The 14,690-nt window shown below is 49.9% G+C and overlaps 1 protein-coding gene across 5 annotated transcripts; it reads right to left on the reverse strand.

Moving 5' to 3' along the window:
- Positions 1-1,841: 1,841 nt before the first annotated feature.
- Positions 1,842-11,902, reverse strand: FTSJ1 (FtsJ RNA 2'-O-methyltransferase 1). 5 transcript variants are annotated; one of them, XM_007991578.3, is made up of 13 exons: positions 11,717-11,902; positions 9,959-10,166; positions 9,609-9,678; positions 9,420-9,510; positions 9,009-9,087; positions 6,915-6,967; positions 6,776-6,829; positions 6,590-6,692; positions 6,403-6,486; positions 5,612-5,715; positions 5,324-5,521; positions 5,091-5,132; positions 1,842-2,400 (listed from the first exon to the last, which is right to left on the reverse strand). In XM_007991578.3, exons 2-12 carry the CDS (start codon positions 10,077-10,079, stop codon positions 5,100-5,102), a joined length of 990 nt encoding a protein of 329 aa, XP_007989769.1. In that variant the 5' UTR covers positions 10,080-10,166; positions 11,717-11,902; the 3' UTR covers positions 1,842-2,400; positions 5,091-5,099. The 5 variants fall into 5 exon arrangements, with proteins under 5 accessions (XP_007989769.1, XP_007989772.1, XP_007989771.1 ...); XM_007991581.3 differs by having other exon boundaries at positions 5,612-5,709; positions 11,717-11,898; XM_007991580.3 differs by having other exon boundaries at positions 5,612-5,709; positions 6,403-6,489; positions 11,717-11,898.
- Between the last annotated feature and the right edge of the window lie 2,788 nt (positions 11,903-14,690).

The raw sequence follows: 14,690 nt of genomic DNA on the forward strand, positions 1-14,690 counted from the left end.
TATGGCCTCTTCTGTGGTCACAGTTTGAGGTACACATTTATGGTGCCACTAAGATGGCTATGGAAAGTCCAAGCCATTGCCACTGCTGGACTCACAGAACCTGGCGTGAGGTCTCACAGACTCTCGTGTGAACACTCCTGAGGTCTCACAGGCTCTCGTGTGAACGCTGCTGAATTTGCACTGTAATGGGTATGGCTACCCCTGTGGTCACATGGCCTTTTGTGTGGACACTTCCGCCATACATTGTTGGGCCGTGCATATTCATAGATTGGGGTGTGGACATTCCTGTGGTCACACTGACTTTGGTGAGAAGACTCCTGGGTTAAATCACCATGGTGTGGACATTCCTAGATGACAAAAACTGGGGTCTGGACATTCCTGAAGTCACACGGACTGGGGTGTGGTTATTCTCGTGGTCAGAGACTAGAGTGTAGGCATGCCTATGAACACACGCTCCAGAGTTTAAACACCATTTCTGACTGCAGATTGGACAATGTTTGTCCCAGACTTGAGTGTGTATACTCCTGGGCTCACACACAGTAACTGGGGTGAGTCACAGTCAGGTGTGGAAACAGCTGGGGTCGCAGACTGGTATGTGGATACTCCTGAGGTCACTGGACTGCGGCGTGGATAGTCCTTGGATCACAGAGTACGTGAGTTTCTAAGGACACAGGATTAAGCTGTAGAAAACAGTTCTGTTTGTCTAGTTGGGGAGTTTCTGTCAGCTCCTGTTCATTGTTATAGAAATTGAGGACTGCAGTCCAGGTAGACTTTCTGACGTTGCTTTTTTTTTTTTGAGACAGAATCTCACTCTGTTGTCCAGGCTGGAGTGCAGTGGCACGACCTTGGCTCACTGTAACCTTCATTTCCCGGGTTCAGGTGATTCTCCTGCCTCAGTCTCCCGAGTAGCTGGGATTACAGGCATGCACCACTACACCCAGCTAATTTTTGTATTTTTGGTAGAGACGGGGTTTCACTATGTTGGCCAGACTGGTCTCGAACTCCTGACCTCAAGTGATCTACCCGCCTCAGCCTCCCAAAGTGCTGGGATTACAGGCATGAGCCACCGTGCCCGGCCCTGACGTTTCTTTAAGACAGGTTCTTAACCTAAAAAATTTGTTCTGGAGGCCAGGCGCAGTGGTTCACGCATGTAATCCCAGCACTTTGGGAGGCCGAGGCGGGCAGATCACCTGAGGTCAGGAGTTCAAGACCAGCCTGGATAACATGGTGAAACCCCGTCTCTACTAAAAATACAAAAATTATCCGGGCATGGTGGTGGGCGCCTGTAATCCCAGTTACTTGGGAGGCTGAGGCAGGAGAATCGCTTGAACCTGGGAGGCAGAGGTTGCAGTGAGCCGAGGTCACACCACTGCACTCCAGCCTTGGCGACAAGAGCAAGTCTCAAAAAAAAAAAAAAAACCGGCCGAGGTGGGCGGATCACTTGAGGCAAGGAGTTCAAGACCAGCCCGGCCAACATGGCAAAACCCCATCTCTACTAAAAATATAAAAAAATTAGCTGGGTGTGGTGGTGCATGCCTGTAATCCCAGCTACTCAGGAGGCTGAAGCAGGAGAATCGCTTGAACCCAGGAGGTGGAGGTTGCGGTGAGCCAAGATCACGCCATTGCACTCCAGCCTAGGTGACAGAGCAAAATTCTGTCTCAAAATAAATAAATAAATTTGTTCTGCGGAACCCTTTGGCATCTGGTTAAATCTGTGAACCCCTTCACAGAATATTTTTAAAAGTATATACACACACATACACACACACACAGATGACAATGGAAGCCAATTACACTGAATTACAATTATTACTATATATTAAATTGAAACAAAATTGAGCTGTAGTCATATATGGGCTTTTTAATTAATACATCAACTTATAGGATCTGCTATCATTCCAAGAGGTGACAAATATGAACAATACTTCAAGATGCCCTTTTTATGTTACATTACAGTTGTTGTAACTGGTTTGTATTGGTGGGAAAATCCCAGGTACTGCTTTTACTATTGTGATTTGTTGCCAGCATTTATAACTTGGGAGTAAGGCTAAAGTTGTTTTATTGCTGAAAATAAAGATGTAACATTTTCTTCCATCAAGTTTATGGTTACCCCTGGCTTCTATCCAGGTTAAGAATCCCTGCCTTTAGGGAAATTTCTGGATATAATCAGGACACTCCTGAAGAGGTTTAAAGAAGAGGTAAGACCTCACTCAAGAATTCCCACTGCAGTGTGGACAGACTTCTATGCTTTCTTTCCTTGTCTTCAGGGTTGTTGCAGATCCCTCCTCAGGGCTTCTGTGTCCAGGCCTCGTTGATGAGATGATATTTTGAAAACAAGTTCATCAACAAGTTCTGGTTTTCCTGACACTGAGCAGTTTCTGAGTTGTATCAGCTTGCCAGCTAACCGAAAGTCAAAGAAAGGTTTTTGTTTGTTTTGTTTTTTTAGAGACAGGGTCTTGCTCTGTCACCCAGGCCGGAGTGCAGTGGGGCTCCATCATAGCTTACAACAACCTTAACCTCCCAAGCTCAAGTGAGCCTCCCGTCTCAGCCTCCCAAGTAGCTGGGAATACAGGCGGGGCATGTGCTACCACACCCAGCTAACTCTGCTGCTAACATTTTTGTGACATTTCCTCCTACTTTTATGGTGAACCATTACATACAGAAAATGCATATATATTCAGTTTAATGAATAACTACAAGGTGCTATTTGGTGTAATTGCAGGATGTTCACTGTCATTGTTATACAGTTCTCTATAGTGAATGTACCACGATTTAATGGGCATACTACAGATAGTGCTGCTAACAACACTCTAGGACTCATTTCCTTTTTATTTTATTCAGACGGAGTCTCACTCTGTCGCCCAGGCTGGAGTGCAGTGGCACGTTCTCAGCTCACTGCAACCTCCACCTCCCAGGTTCAAGTGATTCCTGCCTCAGCCTCCTGAGTAGCTGAGATTACAGGCGCCCGCCACCAGGCCTGGCTAATTTTTGTATTTTTAGTAGAGATACGGTTTTGCCATGTTGGTCAGGCTGGTCTTGAACTCCTGACCTCAGGCGATCCACCCACCTCGGCCTCCCAAAGTGCTGGGATTACAGGTGTTGAGCCACCATGCCCGGCCTCCAGGACTCACTTTTTAGGAGTGGAATTGGCACACATGCAGCTTTAGTAGGTAATGCCTAAGTTTTCCACAGTGGCTGCACCATTTTACCTTCCCAGTAGCGTGTATGAGGCTTTCAATTGCTGCATATCCTTCCAAATACTTAGTGTTGTTGATATTTTGAGTTTTCATTTGCATTTTCCTGATGAGCAGCTTTTCATGTGCTTACTGGTCACTCTCATTTTTTTCCTTATTGATTTACAGGATCCTTTAAATATTAGAAATTGTAAATCTCTTTCACACAATGATTTGCTGTTTCAGTTTCCCTTAAGGTGGCTTCTTGTGGCCGGGTGTGGTGGCTCACGCCTGTAATCCCAGCACTTTGGGAGGCCTGAGGCAGGCAGATTTTGTGAGGTCAGGAGTTTGAGACCAGCATGGCCAACATGGCGAAACCCCGTCTCTACTAAAAATACAAAAATTAGCTGGGTGAGGGGGCAGCATGCGTCTGTAATCCCAGCTACTCAGGAGGCTGAGGCAGGAGAATCTCTTGAACCTGGGAGGCGGAGGTTGGAGTGAGCTGAGATAGGGCCACTGTACTCCATCCAGCCTGGGCGACAGAGGGAGACTCCATCTCAAAACAAAACAAAAAAGGCCGGGTGCGGTGGCTCATGCCTCTAATCCCAGCACTTTGGGAGGCCAAGGCGGGTGGATCACCCGAGGTCAGGAGTTTGAGACCAGTCTGGCCAACATGACGAAACCCTGTCTCTACTAAAAATACAAAAATTAGCCATGCATGGTGGCGGGCACCTGTAATCCCAGCTACTCGGGAGGCTGAGGCAGGAGAATCGCTTGAACCCGGCAGATGGAGGTTGCAGTGAGCTAAGATTACGCCACCGCACTCCAGCCTGGGTAACAGAGCAAGGCTCCGCTTCAAAAAAAAAACGGTGACTTTTTGTGATGGCTGACTTAGTCTGAATAACCTGCTATGCCATTGTCAGAAAGGGCCATCCTCTAACATTGTGGTTTTAGCACATTTGGCTATGGATAAACTTTCCTCCCATACCACGTGCAGTTCCACCTTTGGGACTTGGCTATTTCCTTTACCCGAAATGCTCTTCCCTCAGATAAACACACAGCTTCCCTCCAGCAATGCCTTTAGGTCTTTGCTCAGATATTACCTCTGAGGAATGTCTGAGGCCTTCTATGACAACCCTTTTAAAAAGTGCAAGCTGGCTGGGCGCAGTGGCTCATGCCTGTAATCCTGGTACTTTGGGAGGCCGAGAACGGCAGATCGCTTGAGCCCAGTAGATCGAGACCAGTCTGGGCAACATGGCGAAACTCCATTTCCCCTAAAAATACAAAAATTTGCCGGGCATGGTGGTGCACGCCTGTAGTCCCAGCTACTCAGGAGGCTGAGGTGGGAGGATTTTTTGAGCCCGGGAGATTGCACCACTGAACTCCAGCCTGGGCGACAGAGTGAGACCTTGTCTCAAAACAAAAACACCAAAAGATGAAAACTGCCATGCCTAGAATTCCTGATTCTCTTCACCCTGCTTTACTTTTTTCTATTTTTCATATCCCATATTACTCTTACTTATTATATATATTGCAAGATATGTAAATTGAAAAATGCAAGCTATATAATATATGTGTGTATGTAAACTCTAGAACTTATAGACTGTTTTATTGATTGTTGCCTCTTTTCCAAACTGGAAGTACTGTGAGAGCCAAGATATTTCTGTTTTGCTCCCTGCTCTATCTCCAAACCTAGAACAATGCCTGGCACACAGTATGTGCTCAATAAATGTTTACTGAATGCTTCAAATGTAAAATGCTTAAAGCAGTTCCTGTCATACAACAATAGATGTTTAGAAAAGGGTTTGTTGATTAAAATCTTATCAGTTGACATAAAAATTTCAAAGGTGAAATTTTACTGAGGTTTTTCATAAAGGTTGCCCTTACTCAAACCTTTAGATAACAAGGCAAACTTACCGTAATGGGTTAAGGTGAACAACTCATTTCATTGTCTTCCATCTACTCAAGAAAAAGAAAAGTGACTCACATATTTGGTGAAATTTTTCCATTCATTATGCTTGGTTTCACCAATTTTTTATAGCTATTGGGAGGCAGGAAAGGGAATTTTGGCCCCAGAAACCATGAGATTTGGGTCAGAAAGAGGCACATGGGGAAGGGGTCAATGCGGGTTGAGAGTCACATTTTCAGACCTCAGGGGCCAGCAGGCTGTGGCGCTGAGGGGCGACCAGGGGCTGGGGAAGCGTGTCTACTCTGCTGATGGGGCAGTCCTGGGGGCGGATCTCCTTGGCCAGCTGCCCCTTCTTCTTCAACGTGCAGGCCTCCTGGTATGGTGGCGAGATGGGGGGCTGTGTGGGTGGAGTGTACTTGTACTTTGAGCCGTCCTCTAGCTGCAGAGACAGAGGGGTAGGGAGATGGTGAGGACCTGGGAATCTAGGACAGCCTTGCTCCCACCCACCTAGTGTTGCTTGGGCACTCACGTCCAGTGGGTAACTGCGGTCCGAATCATAGGAGCTCAGGTCCCCACAAGTCACAAAAGGTACAATGATGCGGGTGGGACCATCCAGCTGGTTGAAATCTGGGTCTTAGGAACAGGGGGAGATAACTGAGGACAAGGTCTGGATGCCTGGGGCCAGTCATGACACAGGCGGCAGTATGGTTGACAAGCCCTCCCCTCAGATCCACCAGCTACTCTCTTCTCACCCCACCAGAAATCCTTCATTTGGTTCAGATCACCTCCTTGGGGAGGCCCTCCATAATCACGCCTTCTAAAACATTGGTGCCCTGCTCTTTTTCCTGCATATATGTCCACCTGACATTGGATTATATGCTGCCTGGATGACGTCTCCCTCACTCAAATGTCATTCCAGGGGCAGGCTCTGTCTCTTCCTGCTAGAGGCTTAAGGGGCAAAAGTTTCACACCAAGGAGGCTTCCACCTGGGGGCGTGACTGAGATCTTCCTAGGAGAGAATGTCCTTAGGCAGGTGGAGCCTCCACTGGGGCAGGGCTCAGGATCCTCCTGGGATGGAATTTTCACCAGGCCCAAGAGTTACCACTAGAGGACTGCCTGGGCTGAAGCTCCTCCTGGGACAAAATACCCATAAAGGGATGGGATTTCCACCAGAAAATGGGGCTGAGGATCCCCTTGGAAAAAAAATTCCCATGAAGGGACAAAGCCTCCACTAGGGGGTGAGGCTGTGGGCCCTCATGGGACCTAGATTGCATAAGGTGCGGCAGAGTCCCCCAGGGTGACCCACGCTCCAGCTCTCACCGTAAGAATGGTCCAGCAGGGGTTTGCTCAGGTCCGGGATGAAGCCCTCGGGAGGGTCATAGCCCTGACAGACAGCGAAGGCCTCTGCTGGGGGAAGGTGGAATGAGGCGTGACTGCCGCTTCCTCCTTGTGCAGGCGGTGTCCCAGAAATCCCGGTCTGCCTGCCTGGCCCCTCCACCCCACTGACCGATGCTGGAGTTCCGGCTGCTCCTGGGCTTGGCACACAGCACGCTGGAGAAGAAGACCCGCAGCTGGCTGTAGAGGAGCGTCACATCCCGGCCTCGGAATATCTGCGGGGTGGGAAGGCAAAGACAGCGGGTGAGGTTGGCCCTCAGCGATCTCTCTCTACTCCACCAGGTTCCTTGAGACTTACCTTGGCCACAAAGCAGCCCCCTGGCTTCAGGACATGTGTAGCAATGTTCAGAGCCTGTGGGCAGGACAGACGGCTGAGGCTGAGGTGGAGACAGCCAGGAGGGGGCCAAAGTGGGTCAGGGGTGGCCAGGGTTACTCACAGCTAGGAGAAGCTGGGCCTGCATATACTCATCAACATCATGGAGGCCGGTTACTGTGGCAAGAGGAACAGCGTTAGGGGGGCCTGTTCTGCTCTGTGCATCTTCTTGTACCACACAGATCAGACACTAAAAACATTTTCCAGGCTCTCTTACTGCTAAGGTTCTGGATACAAATTACTATCTGCCAACTAGATGCATATTCTGAGCTCCTAACCCTTAGGAACTCATTTCAATTCTAAAATGACCTCATGTACAAGCATCATTATCATTTCCACCTCCAGCCCAGACTGCTCCTCTGAACTCCAGATTCACAAATCAGATTCCACATCTCCAATACTCCTGACCTCCAAACTCCTGACCTACCTCCCAAACCTGCTCCTCCCACCATCCCCACCATCTCATCTGAGCTTTCTAGTTGTTCAGCTCCAAAACCTTAGTCACCTCTGATGCTCCCCCCGCATCCTCTCCTCACACCCACATTGAAGTCATTAACACATCTACTTTCAAAAGATCTGACTTGATCTTCTTCTCTCCACCACTGCCCCCACCCGTTATCACTTGCCTGGACTACTCTACCCTGGAGCCCCTGCTTCTGCCCTTGGGCCTCACACAGCTCATAGCAGCCCAAGCCCAGCACAGTCCTCTTCTCCTCAAAACCTTCTCATGGTTTTCTTCAAGCTCTCATCTCGGTGAAAATGCCAACATCCTCACCATGGCCCACGAGGCCCTATAGGACCTGTCCCCTGTCACCTCTCTGATGTTACCTTTTACCACTCTCCCCCTCACTCTGTTCCAACCACAGTGATCTCCTTGTCATTACTCATACATAGCAAGTACCCTCCTGCCTCAGGAACTTTGCATAGGCTGGAATTTTTCCTGGATTGCTCTTCCTTCAGACATATCCATAGCTTACTCCCCCACCTCCTTTAGTCTCTACTGTTAAGTCAGTGAGGCCTTCCCCATCCACTTCATTTAAAATTCCAACAGGTACTCCTGCTTTCCTCCTGCTCAATGATTTCCCTATGGTACCTATCCCCCACCCCACCTTTTTTTTTTTTTTTTGAGACGGAGTTTTGCTCTTGTTGCCCAGGCTGGAGTGCAATGACGCGATCTCGGCTCACTGCAACCTCTGCCTCCTGGGTTCAAGCGATTCTCCTGTCTTAGTCTCCCAAGTAGCTGGGATTACAGGCACATGCCACCACACCTGGCTAATTTTTGTATTTTTAGTAGAGACGGGGTTTCATCATATTGGTCAGGCTGGTCTCGAACTCCTGACCTCAGGGGATCTGCCCGCCTCGGCCTCCAAAAGTGCTGGGATTACAGGCATGAGCCACTATGCCTGGCCTCCCCACCCCGTTTTTTTAGAGACAAGGTCTCACTCTGTTGCCCAGGCTGGAGTGCAGTGGTGCAATCAAAGTGTACTGTAACCTCGACCTCTTGGGCTCAAGTGATCCTCCCACCTCAGCCTCCTGAGTAACTGGGACTACGGGCATATGCACCACCAAGCCCAGCTAATTTTTTAGACAGGGTCTTGCTATGTTGCAAGGCTGGTCTCAAACTCCTGCCTCAAGTGTTCCTCTCACCTCATCCTCCTAAAGCACTGGGATTACGGGTAGAAGCCACCATGCCTGGCTGCGTCCCCTTTTAACGGCACAAAGCTCAATCATTTATTTTCTTTCCCATTTGCTCCCACTAGAACATCAGCTCCGTGAGGTTAAAGATTAATGGAATTTTATTCATGAATGTTTTCTCAACACAATAAGTGCTCAGTAAATGTGTGTTGAATGGCTGACTGGCTGAAAACGAATGAACAGTGCAACGGAATTGGACAATTGCAGAGAGATGAGAGCAGGGAAAGGTAGACAACAGACATGAAACTCAAAGGGTGGGGTGCAAGTGGGAGGAAGAGAGAGGCAGAGAGAGAGAGCAGGCAGCAGAGGTAGGGAAAAGTTGCCAGATGTGGGAGAAAGCTGAGAACAGAAGGGAGAGGCAGTGAGTAACTGAAGAGGTGAGTAAGTCAACCAAGGTGGGAGATACAGAGAAGGACACGCACAGGGGCCTCCGCCTGGCCTCCCACTTTCTGTTACTATTTACCATCAGGAGCCCCGTCACACACCACTAGGTCCGCAGGGCAGCCCTTAAAGTGCTGGATGATCTCCTTGGCAGTGGACAGCTATGGAGAGAGGGAGGATGAGTGGCCCCACGGCCCTCCACTGCTGCCCTCAGATCCCGCCTGCCCATGGTCCTGGCCCACAGACCCTGGGTCAGCCAAATTCCCAGGCTTTGCCTCTCTAAGACTGGACTCCATCTCTGGGGACCCAGCATCATCATTTTCTGCTGTGTCTCTGCAATGATGACCCGTTGGCTGTTTCTCCATGGTTACTCTCTCATTCTCTTTCTCTCTCTCTGTTTCCATCACCTCTCTGTTGCTCTTCCATTCTGCATAGACCCCAGGTAAGGGCCTTCACCCAGGATATACCCCAATACCCTCAGCCATGCTCTTACCTGGGTGATGTCCCCCTGGATCTGTACCACACCTGGTAGTGGAGCCATAGCCTGCAGGTCCACAGCCACCACGTGGCCGGACCCTTGGCCCCTGTGGACAACATGGCCCACATCAGCCTAGTTTCACTCCTGGGCCCCTCCCACCCAGCCGGCCCTCCTGGGTCTCCCATCTGGGACCCCCACACTTACCCAATCTTCTGGCTCAGCACCTGGCTCCAGCTGCCCGGGGCTGCACACAGGTCAACTGCCCGTGTCACGCCTGGGCATACATAGTGAAAGCATCCTGGTCAGCTGCACCCACTTCTCCAACCTGGAGACCCTTGCAAAGTTCACCCCTCTCCCCTGAGGAGCACCCACATATCTCCACTGCCCAGGTGCCCAACTCCTCTCCAGTATTCTGCCTATCTTCCTGCCTGTCTCCCTGTCCCAGAGACCCTCTGAGTCAGCCCACCTACCATAGGGAGCTCTGCAGACCTAGCCTACTTGTCTACCTCCTGTGCCCACCTCACTGCCCAGTGACCTGCCCACCAGTCAGGGACCTTGGAAGAGTTGGAATTCCTTATCCAGCTGTAGCAGTTTGAAGGCGCTGCGAGCACGCCAGCCATTCTCCTTAGCCAGGCGGTAGTAGACATCCCGCTTGTCCTTCGACGTCCGTCCCATTTCACACACCAGTTGCCCAAGGACCTGCCGACAGTCAGCTGATGCCGGCCAGTATCAGTAACCAGATGAGTGGGCTACCACCTACCTCTGTAGGGCGGAGAGAACCACACAAACTAAACTGGGCTCATCTGACCCACATGATAGCTCACACAGAAGATGGGCTGACTGAAGCCCTGGAACTGACCCCACTGACCTTATAGGGTCCAAAGGACCCTATCACTGAACTCTCAGGCTCCATTGCTTATCACACAGACCCTCCTCGTCCCCATCACTTACCCCCCAGTTCCTACAAAAGACCCCATAAACCCAACATTAATCCCATAGATGGCCAACTTGTGAGCCTGTCTACCTCCCATCACTGTCACCCACACTCCACACATTAAACCCTGTAACTGTCACTATCAACCCTTCTCTGCCCACGTCATGCCCATTAAAATCTCACTGACTATATCCCCATTTGTCCCCATTGCCCCTAGATTCATATAGTCCTATCAGCCCCCATTAATCCCTTGCTTTCCACCTTTATCCTAATACTACTTCATTGTACCTCCCACTCCCTATATCTCTCTCATTTCACCCCACTCCCCATTAATCCCTTAGACAATTAGGCCCCCTTTATTACTACATCCTTATGAACTTCTAACAATGCCTGGAGAATCATGGTCTATTAGCTCCCCATTGAGCATTCAATTACTGATTTATCAGCCCCCATTAACTCAGTTTTCTCCAATAGACCATAGATCACAGCACTAGGCACCTGACCTGTAACCCTTTCATTAACAAACATGTTACTCCCTGATGTTCACACATCAGTTCCCCATTCTCCCCTCACTGTCCACCCCGCTCTCCATGGATCCATCACTGGATGATCACACTCTAACAGTTTACCATTCACCTACTATATATCAACAAAAGTTAACCCCCAACCCTAGTTTACTACACCCTCTCTTTGCTCACTCTGTCCCCTAATTCCTCGATGGTCACGCCACCACAGCCCAACTATTGACTGACAACAACACCATCAGCCTCTCATTATCTCTTCTTTCACCACAGCCCCTTGATCATGACCCCCATTCATCTATTATTCCCCCCACAGCCTCACCATCATCCTTGCCATTACTATGTCCCATCACTTTCCATTAACCCGTTGAATATCATACCTCCATCAATCCCTGGGGGATCACGTTCCTATCCACCACTCGTTATATTATAGTTGCTTACTCTGCCATCCCCTCATTAATCAATCAATGAACAACACTTAGACTAAAATATTCTTATTAGCCCCCATTGATTCCCCAGTAACACCCCACCCTCGCGCTCCAACCAACCTCCCATTAAACAGCCTTCTGACCACACTCCCTGTCCCTCCTCATCAATACCTCAAAGATCATAGCTCCATCGGGGCCACCGGGTCCCAGGTGGCTCCGACCGCTGCGTCCCATGTCCCCACCTCGAACCCACCCCGTCTACGGGTCCCCTTCTGCAGACAAACCTTGGGTCTAGAACCCACCCGGTGCCAGCCGCCCGAACCATACACAGCTGCGGCGCCCAGGGCGAACCTCCTCCTTTCCCCGCAGTCAGGGCAGTTCCTCAATAGTCTCCGCCCGCATCCCTGTCCTCCGCGCCCCAGGGCCCACCTTAGTTTTCGGAGCAGGGTGGTTTGCGAGCAGCCTGTGCCTCGGCGAGAGCGCAAACGGGCGACAAGTCGTAGAGCTTCAGTTTGCGTTCGTAATCCACCAGAATGCCCGGGGGACAAGCCTATGAGCTGTCGCAGCGTGGCAAACTCGCCATCGTGGACCGCCCAGGCTCCGGCGTGCCGGGACCTGATATGAACGTACAACGTGAGTCCCGTCATCTATTGTCGACGTATCCGGGGCTCGCGAACTGCGTTTCCCGGCATGCAAGGGGCACGGCCAAAGCGGCTGAATCCACGCACTGCGTGGCTGAAGCGTCGCGACGCGCAAACTGCCGGCGATTCTTTGTTCTTTTTATTCCGAGGCCAAGATCGAATTGCTCCCCCGCCCCTCCCTTCTTGGACCATGCTTGTCATTGAGCCTGTAAACTACATTTCCCAAGATGCCACGCGCACGATGCCGCCCATTCATTTTTCGCGTGCAGGGCAGCGAAATTACCGCTGGGGGCATAAACGTGACAGGAGAAATGCGTTCTTGAAGTGAGCGAGCGCGCGGAGGCTGCTCGGCTGCAATTTCAGATCGCACTACAGCTAATGGATGGCGCTTCCTGAGTTTTACCGCCTCAGAAGTTCAGTTTCCCTGTCTGGAAAGTGGGGATAATCAATAGTACAGACTTAACAGCATTATTGGGAGAGTTAAATAGGTGTAGCTTAGCCACTCTCTGGCCTTTTGTAATTCTGTGATCTTCAAACATTTTAAATTCCAACCCAGACACAAAAAAAGACTATACATCCTGACCCAGTGGACAAACGGGAAAATAATGAGAACGTTTATCATAGTGTTTACCATGTGCTAGGTTCTAAATGCCCTCAGTGGTGTGCTGGTAAATGGTTAACCACTGGCTGGGGCGGGGGTGGTGGCGGGAGGGGCGGGGGGGAAGGGAGGCTGGTTGCTAGCATTTACCAATTTCCATGGCTTAGGTACAATCTTCTTGTTAGATTTCAAGGTACCGACCTGTGGTCACTGAACAGGGAGTTCAAAAGAGGTGCAGTAGCGCACTATCATGTATTATTTTTACCATACAGATAAAATGGGGGTAAATGACCTCAAGAGCATATAGAATAGTGGAATGTGGTAAAATTAGAAAGTTACCAGTTTTGAGTACGTTTATATAATTTCATTTTTAACCATAGCTGTTTAGCTTTAGGAGGCTGAGGTGGAAAGGTCGCTCGAGTCCAGGAGTTCAAGACCAGCCTGGGCAATATGATGAGATCCTCGTCTCTACAAAAAATAAAAATAGCCAGGGGTGGTGGTGTGCGCGAGTAGTTCCAGTTACTCGGGAGGCTGAGGTGGGAGGATTGCATGGGCCTGGGAGGTCAAGGCTGCAGTGACCCTTGATTGTGCTACTGCACTCCAGTGTGGGTGACAGAGTGAGACCCTGTCTCAACAAACAAACAAAACCAGTTGTTAAACCAGCTGCTTATTATTTTATTTTATTTTGAGACAGAGTTTCGCTCTTTTTGCCCAGGCTGGAGTGCAATGGCGCAATCTCGGCTCACCGCAACCTCCACCTCCCGGGTTCAAGCGATTCTCCTGCCTCAGCCTCCCTAGTAGCTGGGATTACAGACATGCGCCACCACCCCGGCTAATTTTGCATTTTTAGTAGAGATGGGGTTTCTTCATGTTGGTCAGGCTGGTCTTGAACTCCCGACCTCAGGTGATCCACCTGCTTCGGCCTCCCAAAGTGCTGGGATTACAGGCGTGAGCCACTGCGCCCAGCTAAACCAGCTGTTTAACAACCAGTTTGCAAAATTCTTGAAAATTGAACAGTTCCTCCCAACCTGTACAAGTTGGCTCCAGCATATCCTTCCCTTTGTTCATTCATTTTAATCCTGACAACATGCATATGAGTATTAGCCAGGGGCGGCAGCATGCGCCTTTAGTCCCAGCTACTCCAGAGGCTGAGGTGGGAGGATCCCTGGAGCCCCGGGGGTTTGAATCTAGTCTGGGCAACATAGCAAGAACCCATGTCTCTTTAAAAAATAAAAGGGCTGGACGCAGTGGCTCATGCCTGTAATCCCAGAACTTTGGGAGGGTGAGGCGGGTGGATCACTTGAGGTCAGGAGTTGGAGACCAGCCTGGCCAACATAGTGCAACCACGCTACTAAAAATACAAAAATTAGCTGGGCGTGGTGACGTGTACCTCTAGTCCCAGCTACACAGGAGGCCAAGGTGGGAGGATCGCTTGAACCCCACTCCAGGTTGGGCGACAGAGTAAGACCCTGTCTCAAAAAAAAAAAAAAAAAAAAAAAAAAAAAAAAAAAAAAAAAAGGCTGGATGCTGTGACTCACGCCTGTACTCCTAGCACTTTAGGAGGCCAAGGTGGGAGGATTGCTTGAGGCCAGGCGTTCATGACCAGCCTGGGCAACATAGTGAGACCTCATCTCTACAAGAAATAATTTAAAAATTAGCTGGGCATGGTGGTGTTCATCCATAGTCCCAGTTAGTCGAGGGGCTGAGGCAGGAGGATCACTTGAGCACAGGAATTTGAGGTTACAGTGAGCTGATTGTGCCACTGCACTCCAGCCTGGGCAACAGAGTGAGAGACCCCGTCTCAAGAAAAAAAAAAAAAAGAACGGAATGATTGATTCCTTAGCACACGAACTTCACCAGGCAGGGATTCCTGTTCTGTCATGTTCACTGCTGCCTCCCAGTGCCTGGAACGGGGTGGCGCACAGTTGATGTTCAGTAAATGTTGTTTGAATTCATCCTTTTGTTGCTTCATTCCTTCATTTTTTCCCCAGTGGTGTGTCCTGCATTTCTGTGGAACCCTGGATGGAGGCATAGAGACTCTGAGAACCAGGGAAGAAGCCAGAGCTTTGTCAGCAGAACTCAAGGGCATTGTGAGACTGTGGGAACATGACTCCCCTGCAGAGGTGAGCGAGTGTGAGAAAGGAAGGGTTCGAGCCACCAGGCC

Source organism: Chlorocebus sabaeus, chromosome X (genome assembly GCF_047675955.1).
Source record: "Chlorocebus sabaeus isolate Y175 chromosome X, mChlSab1.0.hap1, whole genome shotgun sequence".
Taxonomy (NCBI): Eukaryota; Metazoa; Chordata; class Mammalia; order Primates; family Cercopithecidae; genus Chlorocebus; species Chlorocebus sabaeus.

Excerpts from the sequence above, each read along its gene's own strand:
- FTSJ1 (XM_007991576.3), bottom strand. The coding sequence starts at position 10,079 with ATGGGACGGACGTCGAAGGACAAGCGGGATGTCTACTACCGCCTGGCT. Across the intron at positions 9,511-9,608 it reads GTGCTGAGCCAGAAGATTGG|GGGCCAAGGGTCCGGCCACG; the intron begins GTAAGTGTGGGG and ends TGTTGTCCACAG. Across the intron at positions 6,693-6,775 it reads GGGGCTGCTTTGTGGCCAAG|ATATTCCGAGGCCGGGATGT; the intron begins GTAAGTCTCAAG and ends CCCACCCCGCAG.